Source organism: Pyrus communis, chromosome 4 (genome assembly GCF_963583255.1).
Source record: "Pyrus communis chromosome 4, drPyrComm1.1, whole genome shotgun sequence".
NCBI classification, from domain to species: Eukaryota; Viridiplantae; Streptophyta; class Magnoliopsida; order Rosales; family Rosaceae; genus Pyrus; species Pyrus communis.
Genome location: NC_084806.1, coordinates 7,574,247 through 7,590,274, shown reverse-complemented (window position 1 = coordinate 7,590,274; position 16,028 = coordinate 7,574,247). Strand labels below are relative to the sequence as shown.

The 16,028-nt window shown below is 37.6% G+C and overlaps 2 protein-coding genes and 1 pseudogene across 4 annotated transcripts; 1 reads left to right on the top strand and 2 right to left on the bottom strand.

The window, feature by feature from the left end:
- The first annotated feature begins 4,258 nt into the window (after nucleotides 1–4,258).
- On the top strand, nucleotides 4,259–6,358 carry LOC137733019 (ubiquitin C-terminal hydrolase 12-like). 2 transcript variants are annotated; one of them, XM_068472245.1, is made up of 5 exons: nucleotides 4,259–4,393; nucleotides 4,577–4,733; nucleotides 5,014–5,183; nucleotides 5,324–5,883; nucleotides 5,984–6,356. In XM_068472245.1, the coding sequence occupies exons 1-4, from the start codon at nucleotides 4,366–4,368 to the stop codon at nucleotides 5,662–5,664; spliced, it is 696 nt and encodes a 231-aa protein (XP_068328346.1). In that variant the 5' UTR covers nucleotides 4,259–4,365; the 3' UTR covers nucleotides 5,665–5,883; nucleotides 5,984–6,356. The 2 variants fall into 2 exon arrangements, with proteins under 2 accessions (XP_068328346.1, XP_068328347.1); XM_068472246.1 differs by having other exon boundaries at nucleotides 4,271–4,393; nucleotides 4,583–4,733; nucleotides 5,984–6,358.
- Nucleotides 6,359–6,573: 215 nt separating this feature from the next.
- LOC137732604 (putative pentatricopeptide repeat-containing protein At5g13230, mitochondrial) lies at nucleotides 6,574–8,385 on the bottom strand (annotated as a pseudogene).
- Nucleotides 8,386–9,476: 1,091 nt separating this feature from the next.
- On the bottom strand, nucleotides 9,477–11,070 carry LOC137732336 (small ribosomal subunit protein eS27y-like). Of its 2 annotated transcripts, none has more exons than XM_068471649.1 (4): nucleotides 10,811–11,070; nucleotides 10,432–10,524; nucleotides 10,300–10,328; nucleotides 9,477–10,178 (listed from the first exon to the last, which is right to left on the bottom strand). In XM_068471649.1, exons 1-4 carry the CDS (start codon nucleotides 10,811–10,813, stop codon nucleotides 10,052–10,054), a joined length of 252 nt encoding a protein of 83 aa, XP_068327750.1. In that variant the 5' UTR covers nucleotides 10,814–11,070; the 3' UTR covers nucleotides 9,477–10,051. The 2 variants fall into 2 exon arrangements, with proteins under 2 accessions (XP_068327750.1, XP_068327749.1); XM_068471648.1 differs by having other exon boundaries at nucleotides 9,480–10,178; nucleotides 10,432–10,533.
- Between the last annotated feature and the right edge of the window lie 4,958 nt (nucleotides 11,071–16,028).

The following is a 16,028-nucleotide window of genomic DNA, read 5'->3' as shown; positions in this document are numbered from 1 at the left end:
CACGTGTGTCATTATCCGAAAGTACTATTTTGTGGATAGATTTTCGATAAGATTTTCAACCAATCCCGACACGTTATGTGTCACTATATGTTTACAATAATTTAGCCAAGATTTCGATAAGATTTTCAACCAATCTTGTCACGCCACGTGTCATTATCCGAAAGTACTATTTTGTAGATAGATTTCCGATAAGATTTTCAACCAATCCCGACGAACCACGTGTTACTATCTGTTTACAATAAGTTAGCCCATATTGCGATAAGATTTTCAACCAATCATGTCGTGCCACGTGGCATTATAAAAAACCTCATCCTTTCTTTTTTTGTCCATATAAACCCTACATCCATCATAATTCATACACCAAACTGAATCATTTACCTCATAATCATTTTTCATCGTTTTCAAATCTTGAGTTCTTACAATGTCTTTTTCAAGGAGATTGTATGAAATCGATGAGCAACAGAAAAAATTGTTGGCACAACAAGAAGAATTGTTCAATCTCGAGGAAGATGGAGATGAGGCTTTCGCAATGGAAGAGGATGAGGATGATGAACATAGAAGGCAGAGCGCCTCACATTCCCGTCGTGTTTATATAAGTTTATTTGGTGAGTTTATATAATTTTATTTGGTACTAGCAGATTAGCACACACTCTGTGTGTGAACGATTTCATTTTAGTTTTTGTTATTGATTAAAGAGTGTGATTAGTTTTTAAAATTTTAAAGAGAGTATGGAATAATGATGATGAGACAATTTCTCTTAATAAGTGTATATTTTTTCTTGATAGTTACTGTTTCGTCCTCCTTATGTACATATTGTGTATCAAACATGAGGGTAAAATAGGAAAAATAGGTATATGATTGTCATTTTCCAAAAAAAATGAGGGTAAAATAGGGATATGATTGTTATTTTTTCAAAATGTACAAAATTAAAGCCTCTTCAACCGCTCACCTCCTCCCATGTTCTCCTCAAGCACAACTGCTTCAGTTCATTCAAACTATCCAAAAAACATTATGATTTCACTTACCTGTATGAAAGAACGATGGTGGGACAATTTCTCTTAATAAGTGCATATTTTTTTATCTTATGTAAATATTATGTATCAAAAGTGAGGGTAAAATAGGAAAAATAGGGATATGATTGTCATTTTCTCAAAAGATACAAAATTACTATTTTGCCCTTCTTATGTAAATATAAAGTGAAGGAAAAATAAGAAAAAAGGGCAAAAAGTTCAAAATATACAAAATTACTATTTTACCCTCATTATGTAAATTTTGTGTATCAAAAGTGAGGGCAAAATAGGAAAAAAATGGAAAAAAATTGACAAGGAGGGTTCTCTTAATAATAGTATAGAAAATGAGGGTAAAATAGGAAAATAGGGATATGATTGTTATTTTGTCAAAAGGTACAAAATCAAAGTCTCTTTAACCTCTCAACTCCTCCCACGTTCTCTTTAAGCGCAACCCCTTCAGTTCATTCAAACTATCCAAAAAACATTATGATTTCACTTACCTGTATGAAAAAACGATGGTAGGACAAATTCTCTTAATAAGTGCATATGTTTTATCTCATGTAAATATTGTGTATCAAAATTGAGGGTAAAATAGGAAAAATAGGGATATGATTGTCATTTTCTCAAAAGATACAAAATTACTATTTTGCCCTTCTTATGTAAACATTGTGTATCAAAAGTGAGGGCAAAATAGGAAAAAAGGGAAAAAAGTTCAAAAGATACAAAATTACTATTTTTCCCTCCTTATGTAAGATACAAAATTACTATTTTTACCTCCTTATGTAAACTTTGTGTATCAAAAGTGAAGGCAAAATAGGAAAAAAAGTGGTAAAAAGTTAACAAGGAGGGTTCTCTTAATAATAGTATAGATGTTTATGTAAGTTCTGGCAGTCATCATGTATGACTCAAAAGGTGATCTGATCTCCCGGAAAACATCATTGGTAATATTTTAGTTGTGCCAATTGGGAGGGTAGCGTAAAGAAGTAATATATGACTCAAAGTTTGTATCGCAATTCACCTCCAATGTTTCTTTTTCCAACTTCTTCGAGGTCCAAAGAGCCTCCTAAGTGTAGTACGCTCTAGCGTTCTCATCAAGAGCATGAGCTATCACTTTGCCTAAATAAATAAAGAAACACAGTATTAAAACCCAAAGAGAAAGAAACTAACAATATCAATGAGGCATGTAATGGCAAATGTTATACAGAAGTACAAGATTCATACATTCCACTGGGAAAGACAAAAATGGCCTTGGTCATTCAATAATTTAGTCAAAATACACACTACGGAAAGTTTGAGCCCTCGTAAGGCTACTAGAAATTTCCATAACAACAAAACAATTTTCAGTTTTCCACGAATATTGTGGTGCAAGTGTTTATGCAAAAAATGAAACATACCATAACTAGATTAATTTCGTAATCAAAACTAGTTTTCGACAACCAAAAACAACGATCCTAGAACGAGCACAAAATAACAGTGTCAATGATAATCCACTTTACTCCCTCATGCCCTTCCACACTGGGAAGGGCTAGCCGCTCAGCTCCTTGCTGCTTTTGCTTAGACTACTCATATAAACACACACGTGATCGAGTTCATCATCGAAAACCAAGACAATAAAGCCGTGTCAATCATCAAGCAATAAAGCCTTCTTAATCATCAAGCAGCAATGTAAATAATAAAAAGAATTGTATATTACCCTTTTCCCTGTCAACTAGGAAAATCTAGACTCAAATTTTCTAGGCAACCAAACAGATGACAATATTTCACTCCTTTTTTCCAGTCAATCGACATTAATACTCAGCGGTTTCATTATTCCGTTTCCCTCCTATTCTCGGCAACCAAACACAAAGAAGGAATTGAAATTAAAAAGAAAATCGGACACGCCTTGTAAATTAGGGCTTCAACGATGTTCTTGACGTGCCATGTGGACCTTCCGATAACGAGGACCCTGAAATCCAAAAACTAATAAGCACGTGGCACGTTACCCTTAATGTCAGACAGCCAAACTAATAAGCAAGTGGCCTACCATTACTAACCCAAAATCTAAAAACATTTCAATATATAATCAAGTTTCCTACAAATAATCATCCCACTTATGCCAAACCAGATGCACCATCTGTTTCTCGAGGAGAAGGTTTGTTAATTGTCACGGATGCTGTGTCTCGATTGTTTTTGCCCAGCATGTTTGAAAACCACGTTCCACATACAATGGGAGGGTAGAGTAAAAAGAACAAGGGCAATAATCGTTCCACGCGTTTTGTTCTCCTCCTGACACTATTTGGTATTGTCTCCGTGATTGCTGAAACTATCACGTCACTTGTTGTATGCGTCCAGTTTTTAATATTTTTTTTTTTTAGAAAATTATAACCGTAGTCTCTCATTTTTTTTTTTATTTTAATGGATTTTGATGGGCAGGTAAGGGCCGCCATTGAACGGCGAATTTGCAGTGTGTGATAGGGAGAGAGTGACGAGAGTGTTGTTGGTGTTTTAAAAATTTTAAGACTAATAAAGTTTGTCAAACAACATTAGTGGTCATGACCGAATTCTATTTTTCACACACAAAATTATCACAAAATAAATAAATACAATAGGATAAAGGATTATTAAAAAAAAAAAAATCACGTTTTCTAGTGGAAAACGAAGTCTCATTGAACGAAATAATAATTACAACTCAGTTTATATAATTATCATTAGCTGTTAATGAAATATAAACCGACTAAACTAAACAAGGATTAGACGAATAACAAATTTCTAACTATAGTTCTAACTGTACTTCTAACAAACTTCTAACTACACTTCTTGTACTCAGTGACCTACTTCTCTTTAATTTCATGTCACTAAACATGCATGTTTTTTCCATTAATCATGGTTCGTGTAACACTTGAAAGTTTTCGTGCGTGTTTATGTCCTACCTAATTTTTGTTCAGGTCTTCGTTTTCCTTGTGGAGTGCATTTAACATAAGAAGTCTTTAGTAAAAGAGCACCAGTAAATATGAGTCTTGGAGGATGGAGATGGAGTGTCATTTACTATAATTAGGACTCTACGAATCATATTCCCATGGGACACAATCTCTACTAATTCCTATTTCTTCATTGACTACGAGTTTGATGGTCAACCCCAAACATTGACGGAGATGTTAGAATATGAGTAGGAATGTGTGTTATAGCGGACTATTTGGATTCAAATTGGTGCCTATAGAATTCTAATATATAGAGGTTTTGAATTATATGTAGGACTGAAACTCTTAGTCTATGTAATCATTATTGTCCTATGTATATAGCAGGTCTCTGCTCTCACAAAACACACGCTCTACATATTGAATCAAGCAACGAGAAGGTTTGCTATCGAAGTTGAGTCATGGGTTCTTTGACTTCGAGTTCTGCAGGTTAGTTAGTTCTTCTTCTCGTGTATATTTGTGATTTGTTAACTTACTCTTGATTGCTGGGGTGTTTATATATGGTTACTCTTAAAGGAGATGGTAGATATACGTCTTTTTGTCTCAATGCAGTTTGTTGAACTTGTGTTGACACTACTATACCTTCTTGCATGTGTGGCCATTGTTTTATAGTTGCAGGAGATCCGTGTTTTATAGTTGGAAGAGCCACGGTACCATTTTCGGATTCACCGCCGACTCATTACACTCTAAAAATAGAGTCATTTTCCTTGCTAAAGAATTGGCCGGATGGATTCGAGTCGGAGGAGTTCAAGGCCGGAGGATACGAGTGGTAGATATTTTCTCTTTTTTTTTTTTCACGATCTGGATAGTGGATTGGGAAACTGGCTAAAATGATCCGTTTTAAAATACCGATTGTTGAAATTTTTTGTGTGTGTCGTTAACAACTGATCCCTATGTCATCGATATTTAATTATGATGTGTTTGTATTTGAGAGTTTATCTCTGATGATTTCAGACAATTTCCCTATAATGCATACCTTGTGATTTGAAGGAATATATATTTTTTTAAATTTACAGCATATGAATACATTGTTATGTGTGCTCTCACAGGAAACTTGTGCTTTACCCGAATGGAAACAAGGAGAAGAACGTGAAAGATCACATCTCAGTCTGCTTAAAAATGGCCGGAGCACATTTACTTCAACCTGGTTGGGAAGTATTTGTTGACTTTAGATTGTTTTTGCTTGATCAGAACAAGGGAATCTACTTGGTCCTTAAGGGTATATATGTATATATTATATACATCCATTTGAATTTAATCACTTCTCATGCATCCATATCAGATATACCAGTTAATTTTGTGTTGCAATATAATACTCATATTTTTCTTTTTGGTCTGGCGTTGTATTGTTCATTATAGACGAAAATATAAACAAGATGTGCTTTCACGCGGCGATGCTTGATGCCAGTTTTGATAGAGTTATCCCCCTGGAAGCATTTACCGATCCTTCCAATGGCTATCTCGTTGGCGACACTTGTGTGTTTGGAGCGGAGGTCTTTGTTTGTAAGGAAAGGAGAAGAGGCAAAGAAGAGTGTATCACACTCAACGCTCGTTTGACGTACAAGCATCCTTGGAGGATTGAGAAATTTTCCAAGTTAAAATATGAATGGATTGAGTCGAAACCATTCAATGCTGTTGGCATGAAATGGCACGTATATATCTCCGACAATCAAGCTTTAGTATTAAGTTTTCAATTGTAAAACCGGTTAATTAACGTTTACTCTTCCTTTAATTTGTTTGTTATTTCAGGAAGTTAGTGCTCTTTCCCAAGGGACGTTTCGGTGGAAAGGGCAATCATGTTGCTCTTTACCTAGCATTGGTTGATCCAAAATCACTATCACCTGGCTCCAAAATACTTACAGAGGTAACGTGTCGCATTATAAATCAAGAAGGGCATGGAGACCATTTTGTTCGCAAAGGTAAAGATTTGGCCTAAGGAGATATCCAATTACTCAACATCCGTTTTGGCTGCAGCAGAAATCTGAATCTTCAGAACCCTTTTTTTGTGTCTGCTTGCAGGCAAGCACCTGTTCAGTACCTCGGGTTCATGTTGGGGTTGGACTTATTTCATGCCGCTGGAATATTTAAGCCGGGCAGACAGATGTTATTTGTTGAAGAATACTTGCTCAATGGAGGCAGAGGTCATTGTCCATGGAATTGGTAAACAACTATGTTAGAAATGGCACATTATTTCTTAATTTCTTTTGAGTTCTTTGCTGTTCTCTCCTGGTTGAATTGTTTTTGAGTTCTTAGCTGTTCTTCAAGCTATTTTTGAATTGGCACATTTTTTTTCTTAATTTCTTTTGTCTTTGGGAATTAATGGTTCGAAAATAACAAATGCAATAAATCTTGAGAAAATAATGTCCTGAGTTTATCATTACTTCAATCCTTTTTTCATTTGGTTGCCCCAACACTCTACTTAGCATCAAAAGCACTCAGTATTTGTGTAGTGTAAAAGCATCTATTTGGTCGCTTGCCAAACAACAAATTATTTTTTTGCTTTTTACAGTGCCACTTACAATAAAATGCTCGTGAGTAAAAGCGTTTTATGAAGTAGCCACAACAAAAGCCCTTAATAAATTTATTTAACGCTGAGGATAAGCTCAACATCAAACCATTCCAATAAGATTGCTGGCCCAAGCAATGAGCTTTTTTATTTTGCTTCTAACATCAAGTTTGTACCCGTTTATTTGGTCTGTTTCATATTGGGAACACAAGCAACCACTCTCCCTCATTTCATTATTTTCAATCTTAGATTCTTCATAAGTCTTTCATACAGTAAAAAAATCACGTATAGTACAAAATTACAAGTTCGTATTGACGCCCTCTTTCTTATAAGACCCACACCAAGCAAAATGGCATTACAATTGGGAATATGTCCTGCCTTCAAGGTTCACAATTTCAACCAATCCAGCATGCCCTTGATCAGTTTCATATCAGGATGTGAAGTATCGCCCACAGTGAATTAATGAACTGTGTCCTGGTTCTCAATCTAACTTAGGCCAGGTTCCTTCTTTACTCCTTTCCTTTTCATGTTTTTGATAACATACGCTACATTATTCCATCTCTTCACGGTGGCATATATGTTTGACAATAACACATGGGTCGCCTCATCCTGAGGATCCATTTCAAGAACATGCTTGGCAGCCGTCCTTCCAAGTTCAATATCATTATGGAGAACACAAGCTCCAAGCAAAGCACGCCACACTATAATACTAGGTTCACATGGGATTTCCTGAATCAACTTCGCAGCCTTACCAAGATGGCTTGTCTCCCTAAAAGCCCGACCATACAAGTGTAGTGCTCCATGCATGGTTCAACATTATAGTCATGTACCAGAGAGTCAAAATAAGCTTGTCATTGATCTAACAGTCCTGCATTGCTACATGCTGACAGGACACCAACAAAAATTAACTTGTTTGATTTGCAATTTGTTTCCTGCATCATTTAAAAAAAAATTAGAGTCCCAAGGCCAAGGCGATGTATAGAATATCCCGAGATCATGGTATTCCATGAAACCTAATCTTGTTGCTTCAACTTATCAAACACCAGGCCAGCATCTTTAATGTTCCCACATTTGGCATGCATGTCTATCAATGAATTACCCACTAGTATCCTTGTCATATATGGTTTTGACAGTTACAGAATGTATCTGAACTCCTGGCTCCAACGCTGCTAGGCCAGAAGAAGCACGGAGAGCACTAGAGTACGTCACTTCTGTTGCCTCGACTTGGCATCTAAGCATATCTTGAAACAACATCAACGCCTTCTCTCCATCACCTAACTGGGCGTAAACAATCATCGTGTTCCAAGATACATAATTTCTATTTGGTGATCCCAATCTCCACAAATAAGTCCATAGAGTCCTCTATCTTTCCACATTTAGCATAGACACCCATGAGGACATTTGAAACATAGACAACAGAATCAATACCAACCTCGGTTACATGGCAATGGATTTGCTTCCTGAAAACTAAATGCTCCATAGTTGCACAAGCTTGCATATGTAAAATGGTTGGGTACAACAAATGCTGGCCTCATCCAACAAAACAAGTCCAGAGCCTCTTTGCAGCGGTCACTCTGAGCAAACCGTGAAACCATGAGGCTCCAAGCAACCGCATCATTTTTGGGTATCACTTGAAATACTTGCCGAGCCTCCTGAATATCTCCAAACTTGGTGCACATATCAAGCAATGCTGTACTCAAATACAGATCCCCTTCATAAAATGATTTTATTACACGCCAATGGACACTCTTCCCTCCACTTAAGGCCTATAATCCACACAAGCCTTAAGCGTACCCGTAAAACTATAATTATTTGGCCTGAACCCAGTCACCCTCATTCGAGAGAAGAGTTTGAGTGCTTCTTCAGAACAACCATTCTCGGCATAACATGCTACCATCCCAGTCCAAACAACCATATCCTTACAAACAATATCAACAAAACATCTCTAGCGACATCGACTTAACAAAATAACGAACGAAATAACACTTATCTCGCACATTTCATCAAACAGGTTAGCAGCATCAACGAGCATACCCACTTTGACATACATATTGAGAAGAATGTTGTCAGTAAACAAGTCCAAGCAGCCGCCTTTTTTTCAAAATCTCGCAATGAAGGCCCACTGCGGAAGTTGAATAGCCGTTTCACAGACAGTGCTGGAGCACGGCGCCGTATGCGTGAGAATCGAACTCAGAGCTGGGAAGCTCTGGGTAGAAGGTGAAGTGTTGTGGGACCAGTTGGGCGGCGAACCCACATCGTGAAAAGGTTGTCACGGCGGTTGTTGTTAATTGAGTGGCGAGATTTGCAGACTACAACGTTCTTTGGCAGCAATCTAAGTATGCCAACGAAAACTGAAAACGAAGAAATTTGTAAAGTTGTGAACTTTGGCTTCCTGTAGGGAACACCACTCTCCCTTTAGACTTTGAGAATGGGCAATATGTTTCAGCGGGAAGGATAGTCACCTTCGCGGCATCAACCACTTTTTTTTATTTTTATAGTACAACTTAAGGGAAGAAAGAATTCCATTAAATCACATAATGAGCAACTTAATTTTGTATCGAATTGGAAGATCCAAAAAACACTGAGCCTCAACATACCCACCAATGCACCAATAAGTTCTTGAAGTGCATAAATAAAGAAAAAAGGCAAACTAAAGCTAAAAACTAAAGCCAAAAATTTTGAAATTCAAGAAAGAAGTTTTTAGTTTTTAAAAAAGGTGAAAACGAAATGGTTATCAAACACGTTATTAGAAAATGAGTATTATTCCTCCGGAGAAGTCATTATAAGTATTTTATGTTTAAATCATTGCAATTCTCTGTCATTATAAGTATCAAACACGTTATTAGAAAATGACAACTTACAACATTAATCAGCACCCCAAACACTACGTACAGAGCAGCTTAAGATATCAGGGTGCAGAGAGAGAATGAAATCTACAAAACTCAGATGCACTCAACTACAACACATGATCTAATTCTAATCATCAGAACACTCGCTCGTAATACCAAAGGGTTATCGCTACACAAGGGAAATTCCAGATTCAACTACAAAAGCTCCCTGTATGCAAACTAAAAGCCTTACTCCCTTAAATAAAAGATAGATATGGAGCACAAGCTGAATCAGTGATTCGGTATTCAGCCCTCCGACTAAATAAAACAATGTGAAACCCAACAATCGAGGCCAAATCACTTGCAAAGCATTTGCATATCAACACACAATATACATTGAAAACAATTTGGTGCATCGATGAACAAAAGTAGCAGCTATAACATTTCCATGACAGAGAAATTGATCACTGATAATCTGTAAGTGGAACTTAAAGGGCAGGCATATGAACACTTCAAACAATCCATAAGAAGTGCAAAAGGTAATGTAACCACCAAAATTAACTAAATATTCATAATACTACACTCTCATGGTAAAGGTCCAGACCGCTGCCCTAACAAATTACATATTCAAAAGACTATAAAGAAAAAAGCAAAGGCAAAAACGAGGAGAACCAATATTTCAACCTTAAATGACCCTCACAAAGCTCTTCTGCAATTTGCCGAATACATGTAAATGCGATCAAAGCACGAGCATCAGTCCCCCTTTCTTCTGAAGGAGCAACCCTCGGTGAGCCTGGCTCGGCCTCCAGTAGGCTGGCACAACACTGTCTGGCAGTTCCCACACACCACAACTGTTTGCGAGTGACTGAACACGGTTGTTCTGCGCAAATGGTTTTCACTTCGTTACACTTACACTCAAATTTAAATCATATATAGAAACTACTACAACAAAATCATCTCAACGAGTACAGGAAGATATCGAAATAGGCATCATTACTTACATGCTGAAGCATCCTTGGCACTTAACATCCTGGGCGCATTTAAAACAATCAAAATTAACAATCTTCACCAAAGAAAACAAAAATTATACGAAAACGCAAGCGTCAAATCGATAATTACGTACTATTAGTTACCATGAAAAAAGAGTTGGGCGTCTGCACAAGCCTCTTGAGCTTGTGCTTCCTCTTTTCGAGCTCAGCTGGTGGGTGAAGCAAATCGATATCGTTCTGAAGCACCTGTTTACAACCAGCCATCAAAATCCACTACTAATCAATCCATTTTCTCACAAACCCATTATCTTTCCCAATTAATTTAACAAAAACAGAACGACCCAATTCAAAAAATCGCTCATCAGTGACATTCAACACATTAAACCAGTTTTAAAAAGAACAGGCGATATGGGAAACTGGGGATAAATCTGTGAACCGAATGAAAATACCGATTCCGATCAGAAAAATTGGTCGAAAATATATGAAAAACAAAATATTTATGTGTTGGGTTCTAAGTTCTAACCATCTTGATCGATACAGATTGTAGCAAACCAGAAAACACAGAGCCGCAAGAACCTTTAGAGAGAGCTGGAGTGCGTGAGAGGAGCGATGGTTGCCTAGAAAATTTGAGTCTAGATTTACCTAGTTGACAGGGAAAAGGGTAATATACAATTCTTTTTGTTATTTACATTGTTGCTTGATGATTAACAAGGCTTTATTGCTTGATGATTAACACGGCCTTATTTGTCTTGGTTTTCGATGATGAACTCGATCACGTGTGTGTTTATATGAGCAGTCTAAGCAAACGCAGCAAGGAGCTGAGCGACTAGCCCTTTCCAGTGTGGAAGGGCAAAATGGAGGAAAGTGGATTGTCATTGATACTGTTATGTTGTGCTTGTTGTAGGATCGTCGTTTTTAGTTGTTGAAAATTAGTTTTGATTACGTATTTACTCTAGTTATTGTATGTTTGATTTTTCGCATAAACCATGCACCACAATATTCGTGGAAAACTGAAAATTGTTTTGTTGTTATGGAAATTTCCAATAGCCATACGAGGGCTCAAACTTTCCGTAGTGTGTATTTTGACTAAATTATTGAATGACCAAGGCCATTTTTGTGTTTCCTAGAACATATGAATCTTGTACTTCTGTATAACATTTGCCATGACATGCTTCATTGATATTGTTAGTTCCTTTCTCTTTGGGTTTTAATATTGGGTTTCTTTCTTTATTTATTTATTTAGGCAAAGTGATAGCTCATGCTCTTGATGAGAACGCTAGAGCGCTGCACTTTGGAGGCTCGTTGTGGTTATTTGTGTAGTTGAAATTTTCTTGGTGTTACACTTGGATATTTTCACTGAAGACATCGTCGGTGACTTTTAATAAAGCATCGGTTGGGTTGGGGTTGAGTTTCAACCCGTGGCACAAACCTGTCTTAAATGTATTTTAGATCTCGTATTGAGTTTTAATACAAGCGATGTTAAGAGAAGAGAATGTACTTGGATTACCAGATTAAATTTAATGGTCGAATATAACAAGAACAAAAGTTCCATAATGAAATTAGGTTGGATAGTGGCCGATTCAGGAAAATAACTTGCATAACACGATTATATTGTCACGTGATATTTTGTGCCAATGAAATAAAGACATGTGGATGCGGGATTCGACCATGGAGATGAGAATAAAAAGGTTTGAATGAGTAACTAAGTTTTGTAGCAGACTTCTATATAAGGAGTTGATGTTCATATTTGTGTTTGATTCCTAATTTTGCAAAAGAGTATATTGTAAACAGAGCTGTTTTTAAGATTTATAATTCTTTCTAACATAAACGAAATTTCAACAAACCCCGCACCCACCCACCCCCCCCCCCCCCCCCCCAACCCCCCAAAAAAAAAAATATCACAAAAACAAAAGTTTGAACAGAAAGCCATTTCGAAATCCAAATTTACACTTCTAAACACATAATATTCAAACTAGAAAATTAAATGAGCCTTGACCAGTTGCATATACATTGTTCATTCAGTTTTAATTATTTTCTTTTTCCATGAATTTTCTTTCATTCTTTGTATTTTAAATGGTAAATAACAACCAATTGGAAAACGCACACAAAATAAGACAAATATATTTGTAAAAAACAAAAGAAATAAGACGGGACTCAAAATCAAAGGTAAAGAAACATGAAAAAAAAAAAAAAAATTAATAAAGCCACTCACATGCGTGGAAGTGTCCGATTACATTTTAGTTGATCTTTGTTGGTTTTTGCTCTCTGGTGATTGTATGGTTGGGAGATGGCATGGGCAATAATGGAGGCATGTCTTTGCATGATATGGTTTTGACGGACGCTTGTGTACATCTGCGTAGCGTTTGTAAAGCACGTGGGGTTGAAAATGAGATTGCTAGGGCCAGGGCCATGGCTTGTGGCACCTTCTACAACTCCTGTACATAAATTAATAAGCTTTCTTTTACTATGTAAAACCTCACACTTCCTTTTCCTTCCTTTATTTTCTCTCTTTCATTTTCTGTGAAACTTTCTTTTACTTGCACATCTCTGGGGAAACCCCAGTTTTGCTTCTTCATCAATTAATGTCTTTGGTTTAGGTCTATCTTGCCCCTGTACATAAAACTGGGAAACACGGAGTGAGGGACAAAGGCTGCTGTACGGCTAAGCATAAATGGGAGGAATATTAACTTTGAGAATTTTAAATATGAAATATATGGTAAAAATTATTTGTTGGAAACTTTATAGTTAACAAGAACCCTAAATCACAACATATGCACATGCATCTGAAAAAGAATTTGGCTCAATTTGACACCAAATCAAATAGTTGGAAAAGAAAGAAATAATAGTTTCTCACCTTAGCCTGCTACATGGCTATTGCGGAAAAGAGGAAAATACAATATTGGATCATCATCCATCTCATTTTGTTCAAGAGCAACTGGGCCATGTCGAAGAATTAACACTAAGAAAAGGAACGATCTTCTGCCCACTATCATCCTTTATGTTCTAAAGGTGATAGACCCAGAATGTAGAACGTATTTTTCATGTGAGCATGGACGCTTCTTTTATATACACAAACATAACCAACTCCCACCTATCATGGGAAAGCCAGCCTGCTTAATTCAGCAGCGCAACATCAGACGTTAATAAGGAAGCGTACAGCAGCAATTGTTGTATCCACGTTCAAAACATGAATGTGGTTTGCCATGTTTCTTTTGTGCCTTGGCTGATTATCTTCACCAACATACAAACCCACAGTTGAATAGTTTAAAATACAAGAAATAAAGACACCGAGAAATTTACGAGGTTCGGCAAAAACCTGCCTACGTCCTCGGAGAGATACTGCTCTTCACTATGAGAAAAACAGTACAAGCTACACATGAGTTAAATCGACATAACCCAATCCCATATTCCTTGTACACCTACTCACAGAATTTTCCCAAGAGCCTCACTCTACCCCAAGAGTTCTTTTACAAGAGACCTTTCACTCTAGCTCTCTTGATTTCTCTCACCCTTGCCCATGGTAGAGCCAAATGCTCTCACCATCTCTTTTTAAGCTTTTCTTCATCCCCTTTCTTCTACCCGAAAGCCAATAATTATGGCTTTGAAAAAGCCACAAAACAAGGAACAAATCAAGCCACAAAACAAGGAAACATAATCCTCATCATGATGTTCCCTCATCAATATTGTTTTGTTTCCTAGCCTAATTTGGCCACTATCCAACAATCTCCACCTTGGCCAAATTGTACCAAAGTCCATTGGCCTTACGTACCAGCATGCACACTCTGAATCAACCTCGTTGGTCCTGTTCCGATTCAGTCACTGCCAATGCATGTGCAGCTGCTGCAAGCAAAAAAAAACATTTAGCTTCAGACAGGATCTCGACACATCCTCGTCTCCTCCAGCAGGTTTTCCTCCTCTTCATTGTCTGCAACTTGGAAACTTGTCAGTGCACCCATTTCCAGCAACACCCGTCGAGCCAGACAAACATTCCTCACACTTCTCATTCTTCAGGACCATCTCATCACCTGTGAATCCCATAGCTCCACCTGCTGCAAAACCCCTGCAACACTTGAGACTATACATCACCAGGAGATGTGTTGCTTCGAGTACCTAGAGGGCATACTCGAAGTCTTCCGCCACAAAATTGCTGCTACCTGGACCAAGATCATCCTTTCTTTTTCTCAAAGGACAATTTATCTTTTTATGCCCGAATTCTTTGCAGTCATAGCATTGTGGTCCCTTGCCTTTGGAGCTTGATTTGAACCTGCTGTCTCTCTCAAATCCTCCTCCCAATTTTCTTCCATGATTCCAACCTTGAACAGCTAAAGCAGTCTCGTGCCCACCATCAACAATGGTCTTCCTCTTTTGTGTATCATAAGACACCAAAGAAGCCTGCACCTGCTCCAAACTTACTGTATCTTTTCCATGCAATAAGGTTGTCACAAGATTCTCATACGAATCTGGAAGTGAGGTAAGAAGTAAGAGGGCTTTATCTTCTTCCTCAACCTTAACATCAACTTTCCTCAATTGATCCAAGTATCCATTGAACACATTCATGTGGTCCATGAGATTCCCGCCTTCATCCATCTTCAGCTTGTACAGCTTCCTCTTCAGATGTAACTTGTTGGTCAAACTCTTAGCAATATAGAGTTTTTCCAACTTCTCCCACAGTGCAGGCGCAGAATCTTCATCCATAACATTGTTGATAATGTTATCAGCTATGCAGTGTTGAGTCAAGACATCCTTTACTCTCATCTGCCAGAGAGTAAAACTGCCCTTCTCATTAAACTTCTTAACTGAAAACGACATGTTTGTAGTCATCATGGTGAATAATAAATCTGAACCTTCAATGAACCAAAGCTTCCAACAAAGCTCTGATACCAATTGTTGTGCCTTGGCTGATTATCTTCACCAACATACAAACCCACAGTTGAATAGTTTAAAATACAAGAAATAAAGACACCGAGAAATTTACGAGATTCGGCAAAAACCTGCCTACGTCCTCGGAGAGATATTGCTCTTCACTATGAGAAAAACAGTACAAGTTACACATGAGTTAAATCGACATAACCCAATCTCATATCCCTTGTACACCTACTCACAGAATTTTCCCAAGAGCATCACTCTACCCCAAGAGTTCTTTCACAAGAGACCTTTCACTCTAGCTCTCTTGATTTCTCTCACCCTTGCCCATGGTAGAGCCAAATGCTCTCACCATCTCTTTTTAAGCTTTTCTTCATCCCCTTTCTTCTACCCGAAAGCCAATAATTATGGCTTTGAAAAAGCCACAAAACAAGGAACAAATCAAGCCACAAAACAAGGAAACATAATCCTCATCATGATGTTCCCTCATCAATATTGTTTTGTTTCCTAGCCTAATTTGGCCACTATCCAACAGTTTCCACGTATCTTTTCACATCAACCTGAATGTCCTCAAAATAAGGGTAGTGTTTTATTTTTCATAATAACTCTTATTACTTCTTATTATCTCATTGTATTTATCCTTAAGAGTAGCTCCACCTCTAGGGGTAGGCCGGCTCAAAGCACAAAAAATGGCTCGGCACTCCCCAAAACTCCTCCAGCCCAACCTAATAGGCTGGCACCCAACTCAAGCTCTCCAGGCCGGCCTAGAATGTCTTGAGCCAAAGGACAGGCTATGTGATGTCAGGCAGACGCCAGCCTAACATCATAGCCCGCTGATATTTTTTTTCCGTTAGACGCGTGGGAAACACGCGCGAGTG

Excerpts from the sequence above, each read along its gene's own strand:
- LOC137733019 (XM_068472245.1), top strand. The coding sequence starts at position 4,366 with ATGGGTTCTTTGACTTCGAGTTCTGCAG. Across the intron at positions 4,394-4,576 it reads TTTGACTTCGAGTTCTGCAG|TTGCAGGAGATCCGTGTTTT; the intron begins GTTAGTTAGTTC and ends ATTGTTTTATAG. Across the intron at positions 4,734-5,013 it reads AAGGCCGGAGGATACGAGTG|GAAACTTGTGCTTTACCCGA; the intron begins GTAGATATTTTC and ends GTGCTCTCACAG.
- LOC137732336 (XM_068471648.1), bottom strand. Across the intron at positions 10,329-10,431 it reads CGCCCAACTCTTTTTTCATG|GATGTTAAGTGCCAAGGATG; the intron begins GTAACTAATAGT and ends AAATGCGCCCAG. Across the intron at positions 10,179-10,299 it reads TGCCAAGGATGCTTCAGCAT|AACAACCGTGTTCAGTCACT; the intron begins GTAAGTAATGAT and ends CCATTTGCGCAG.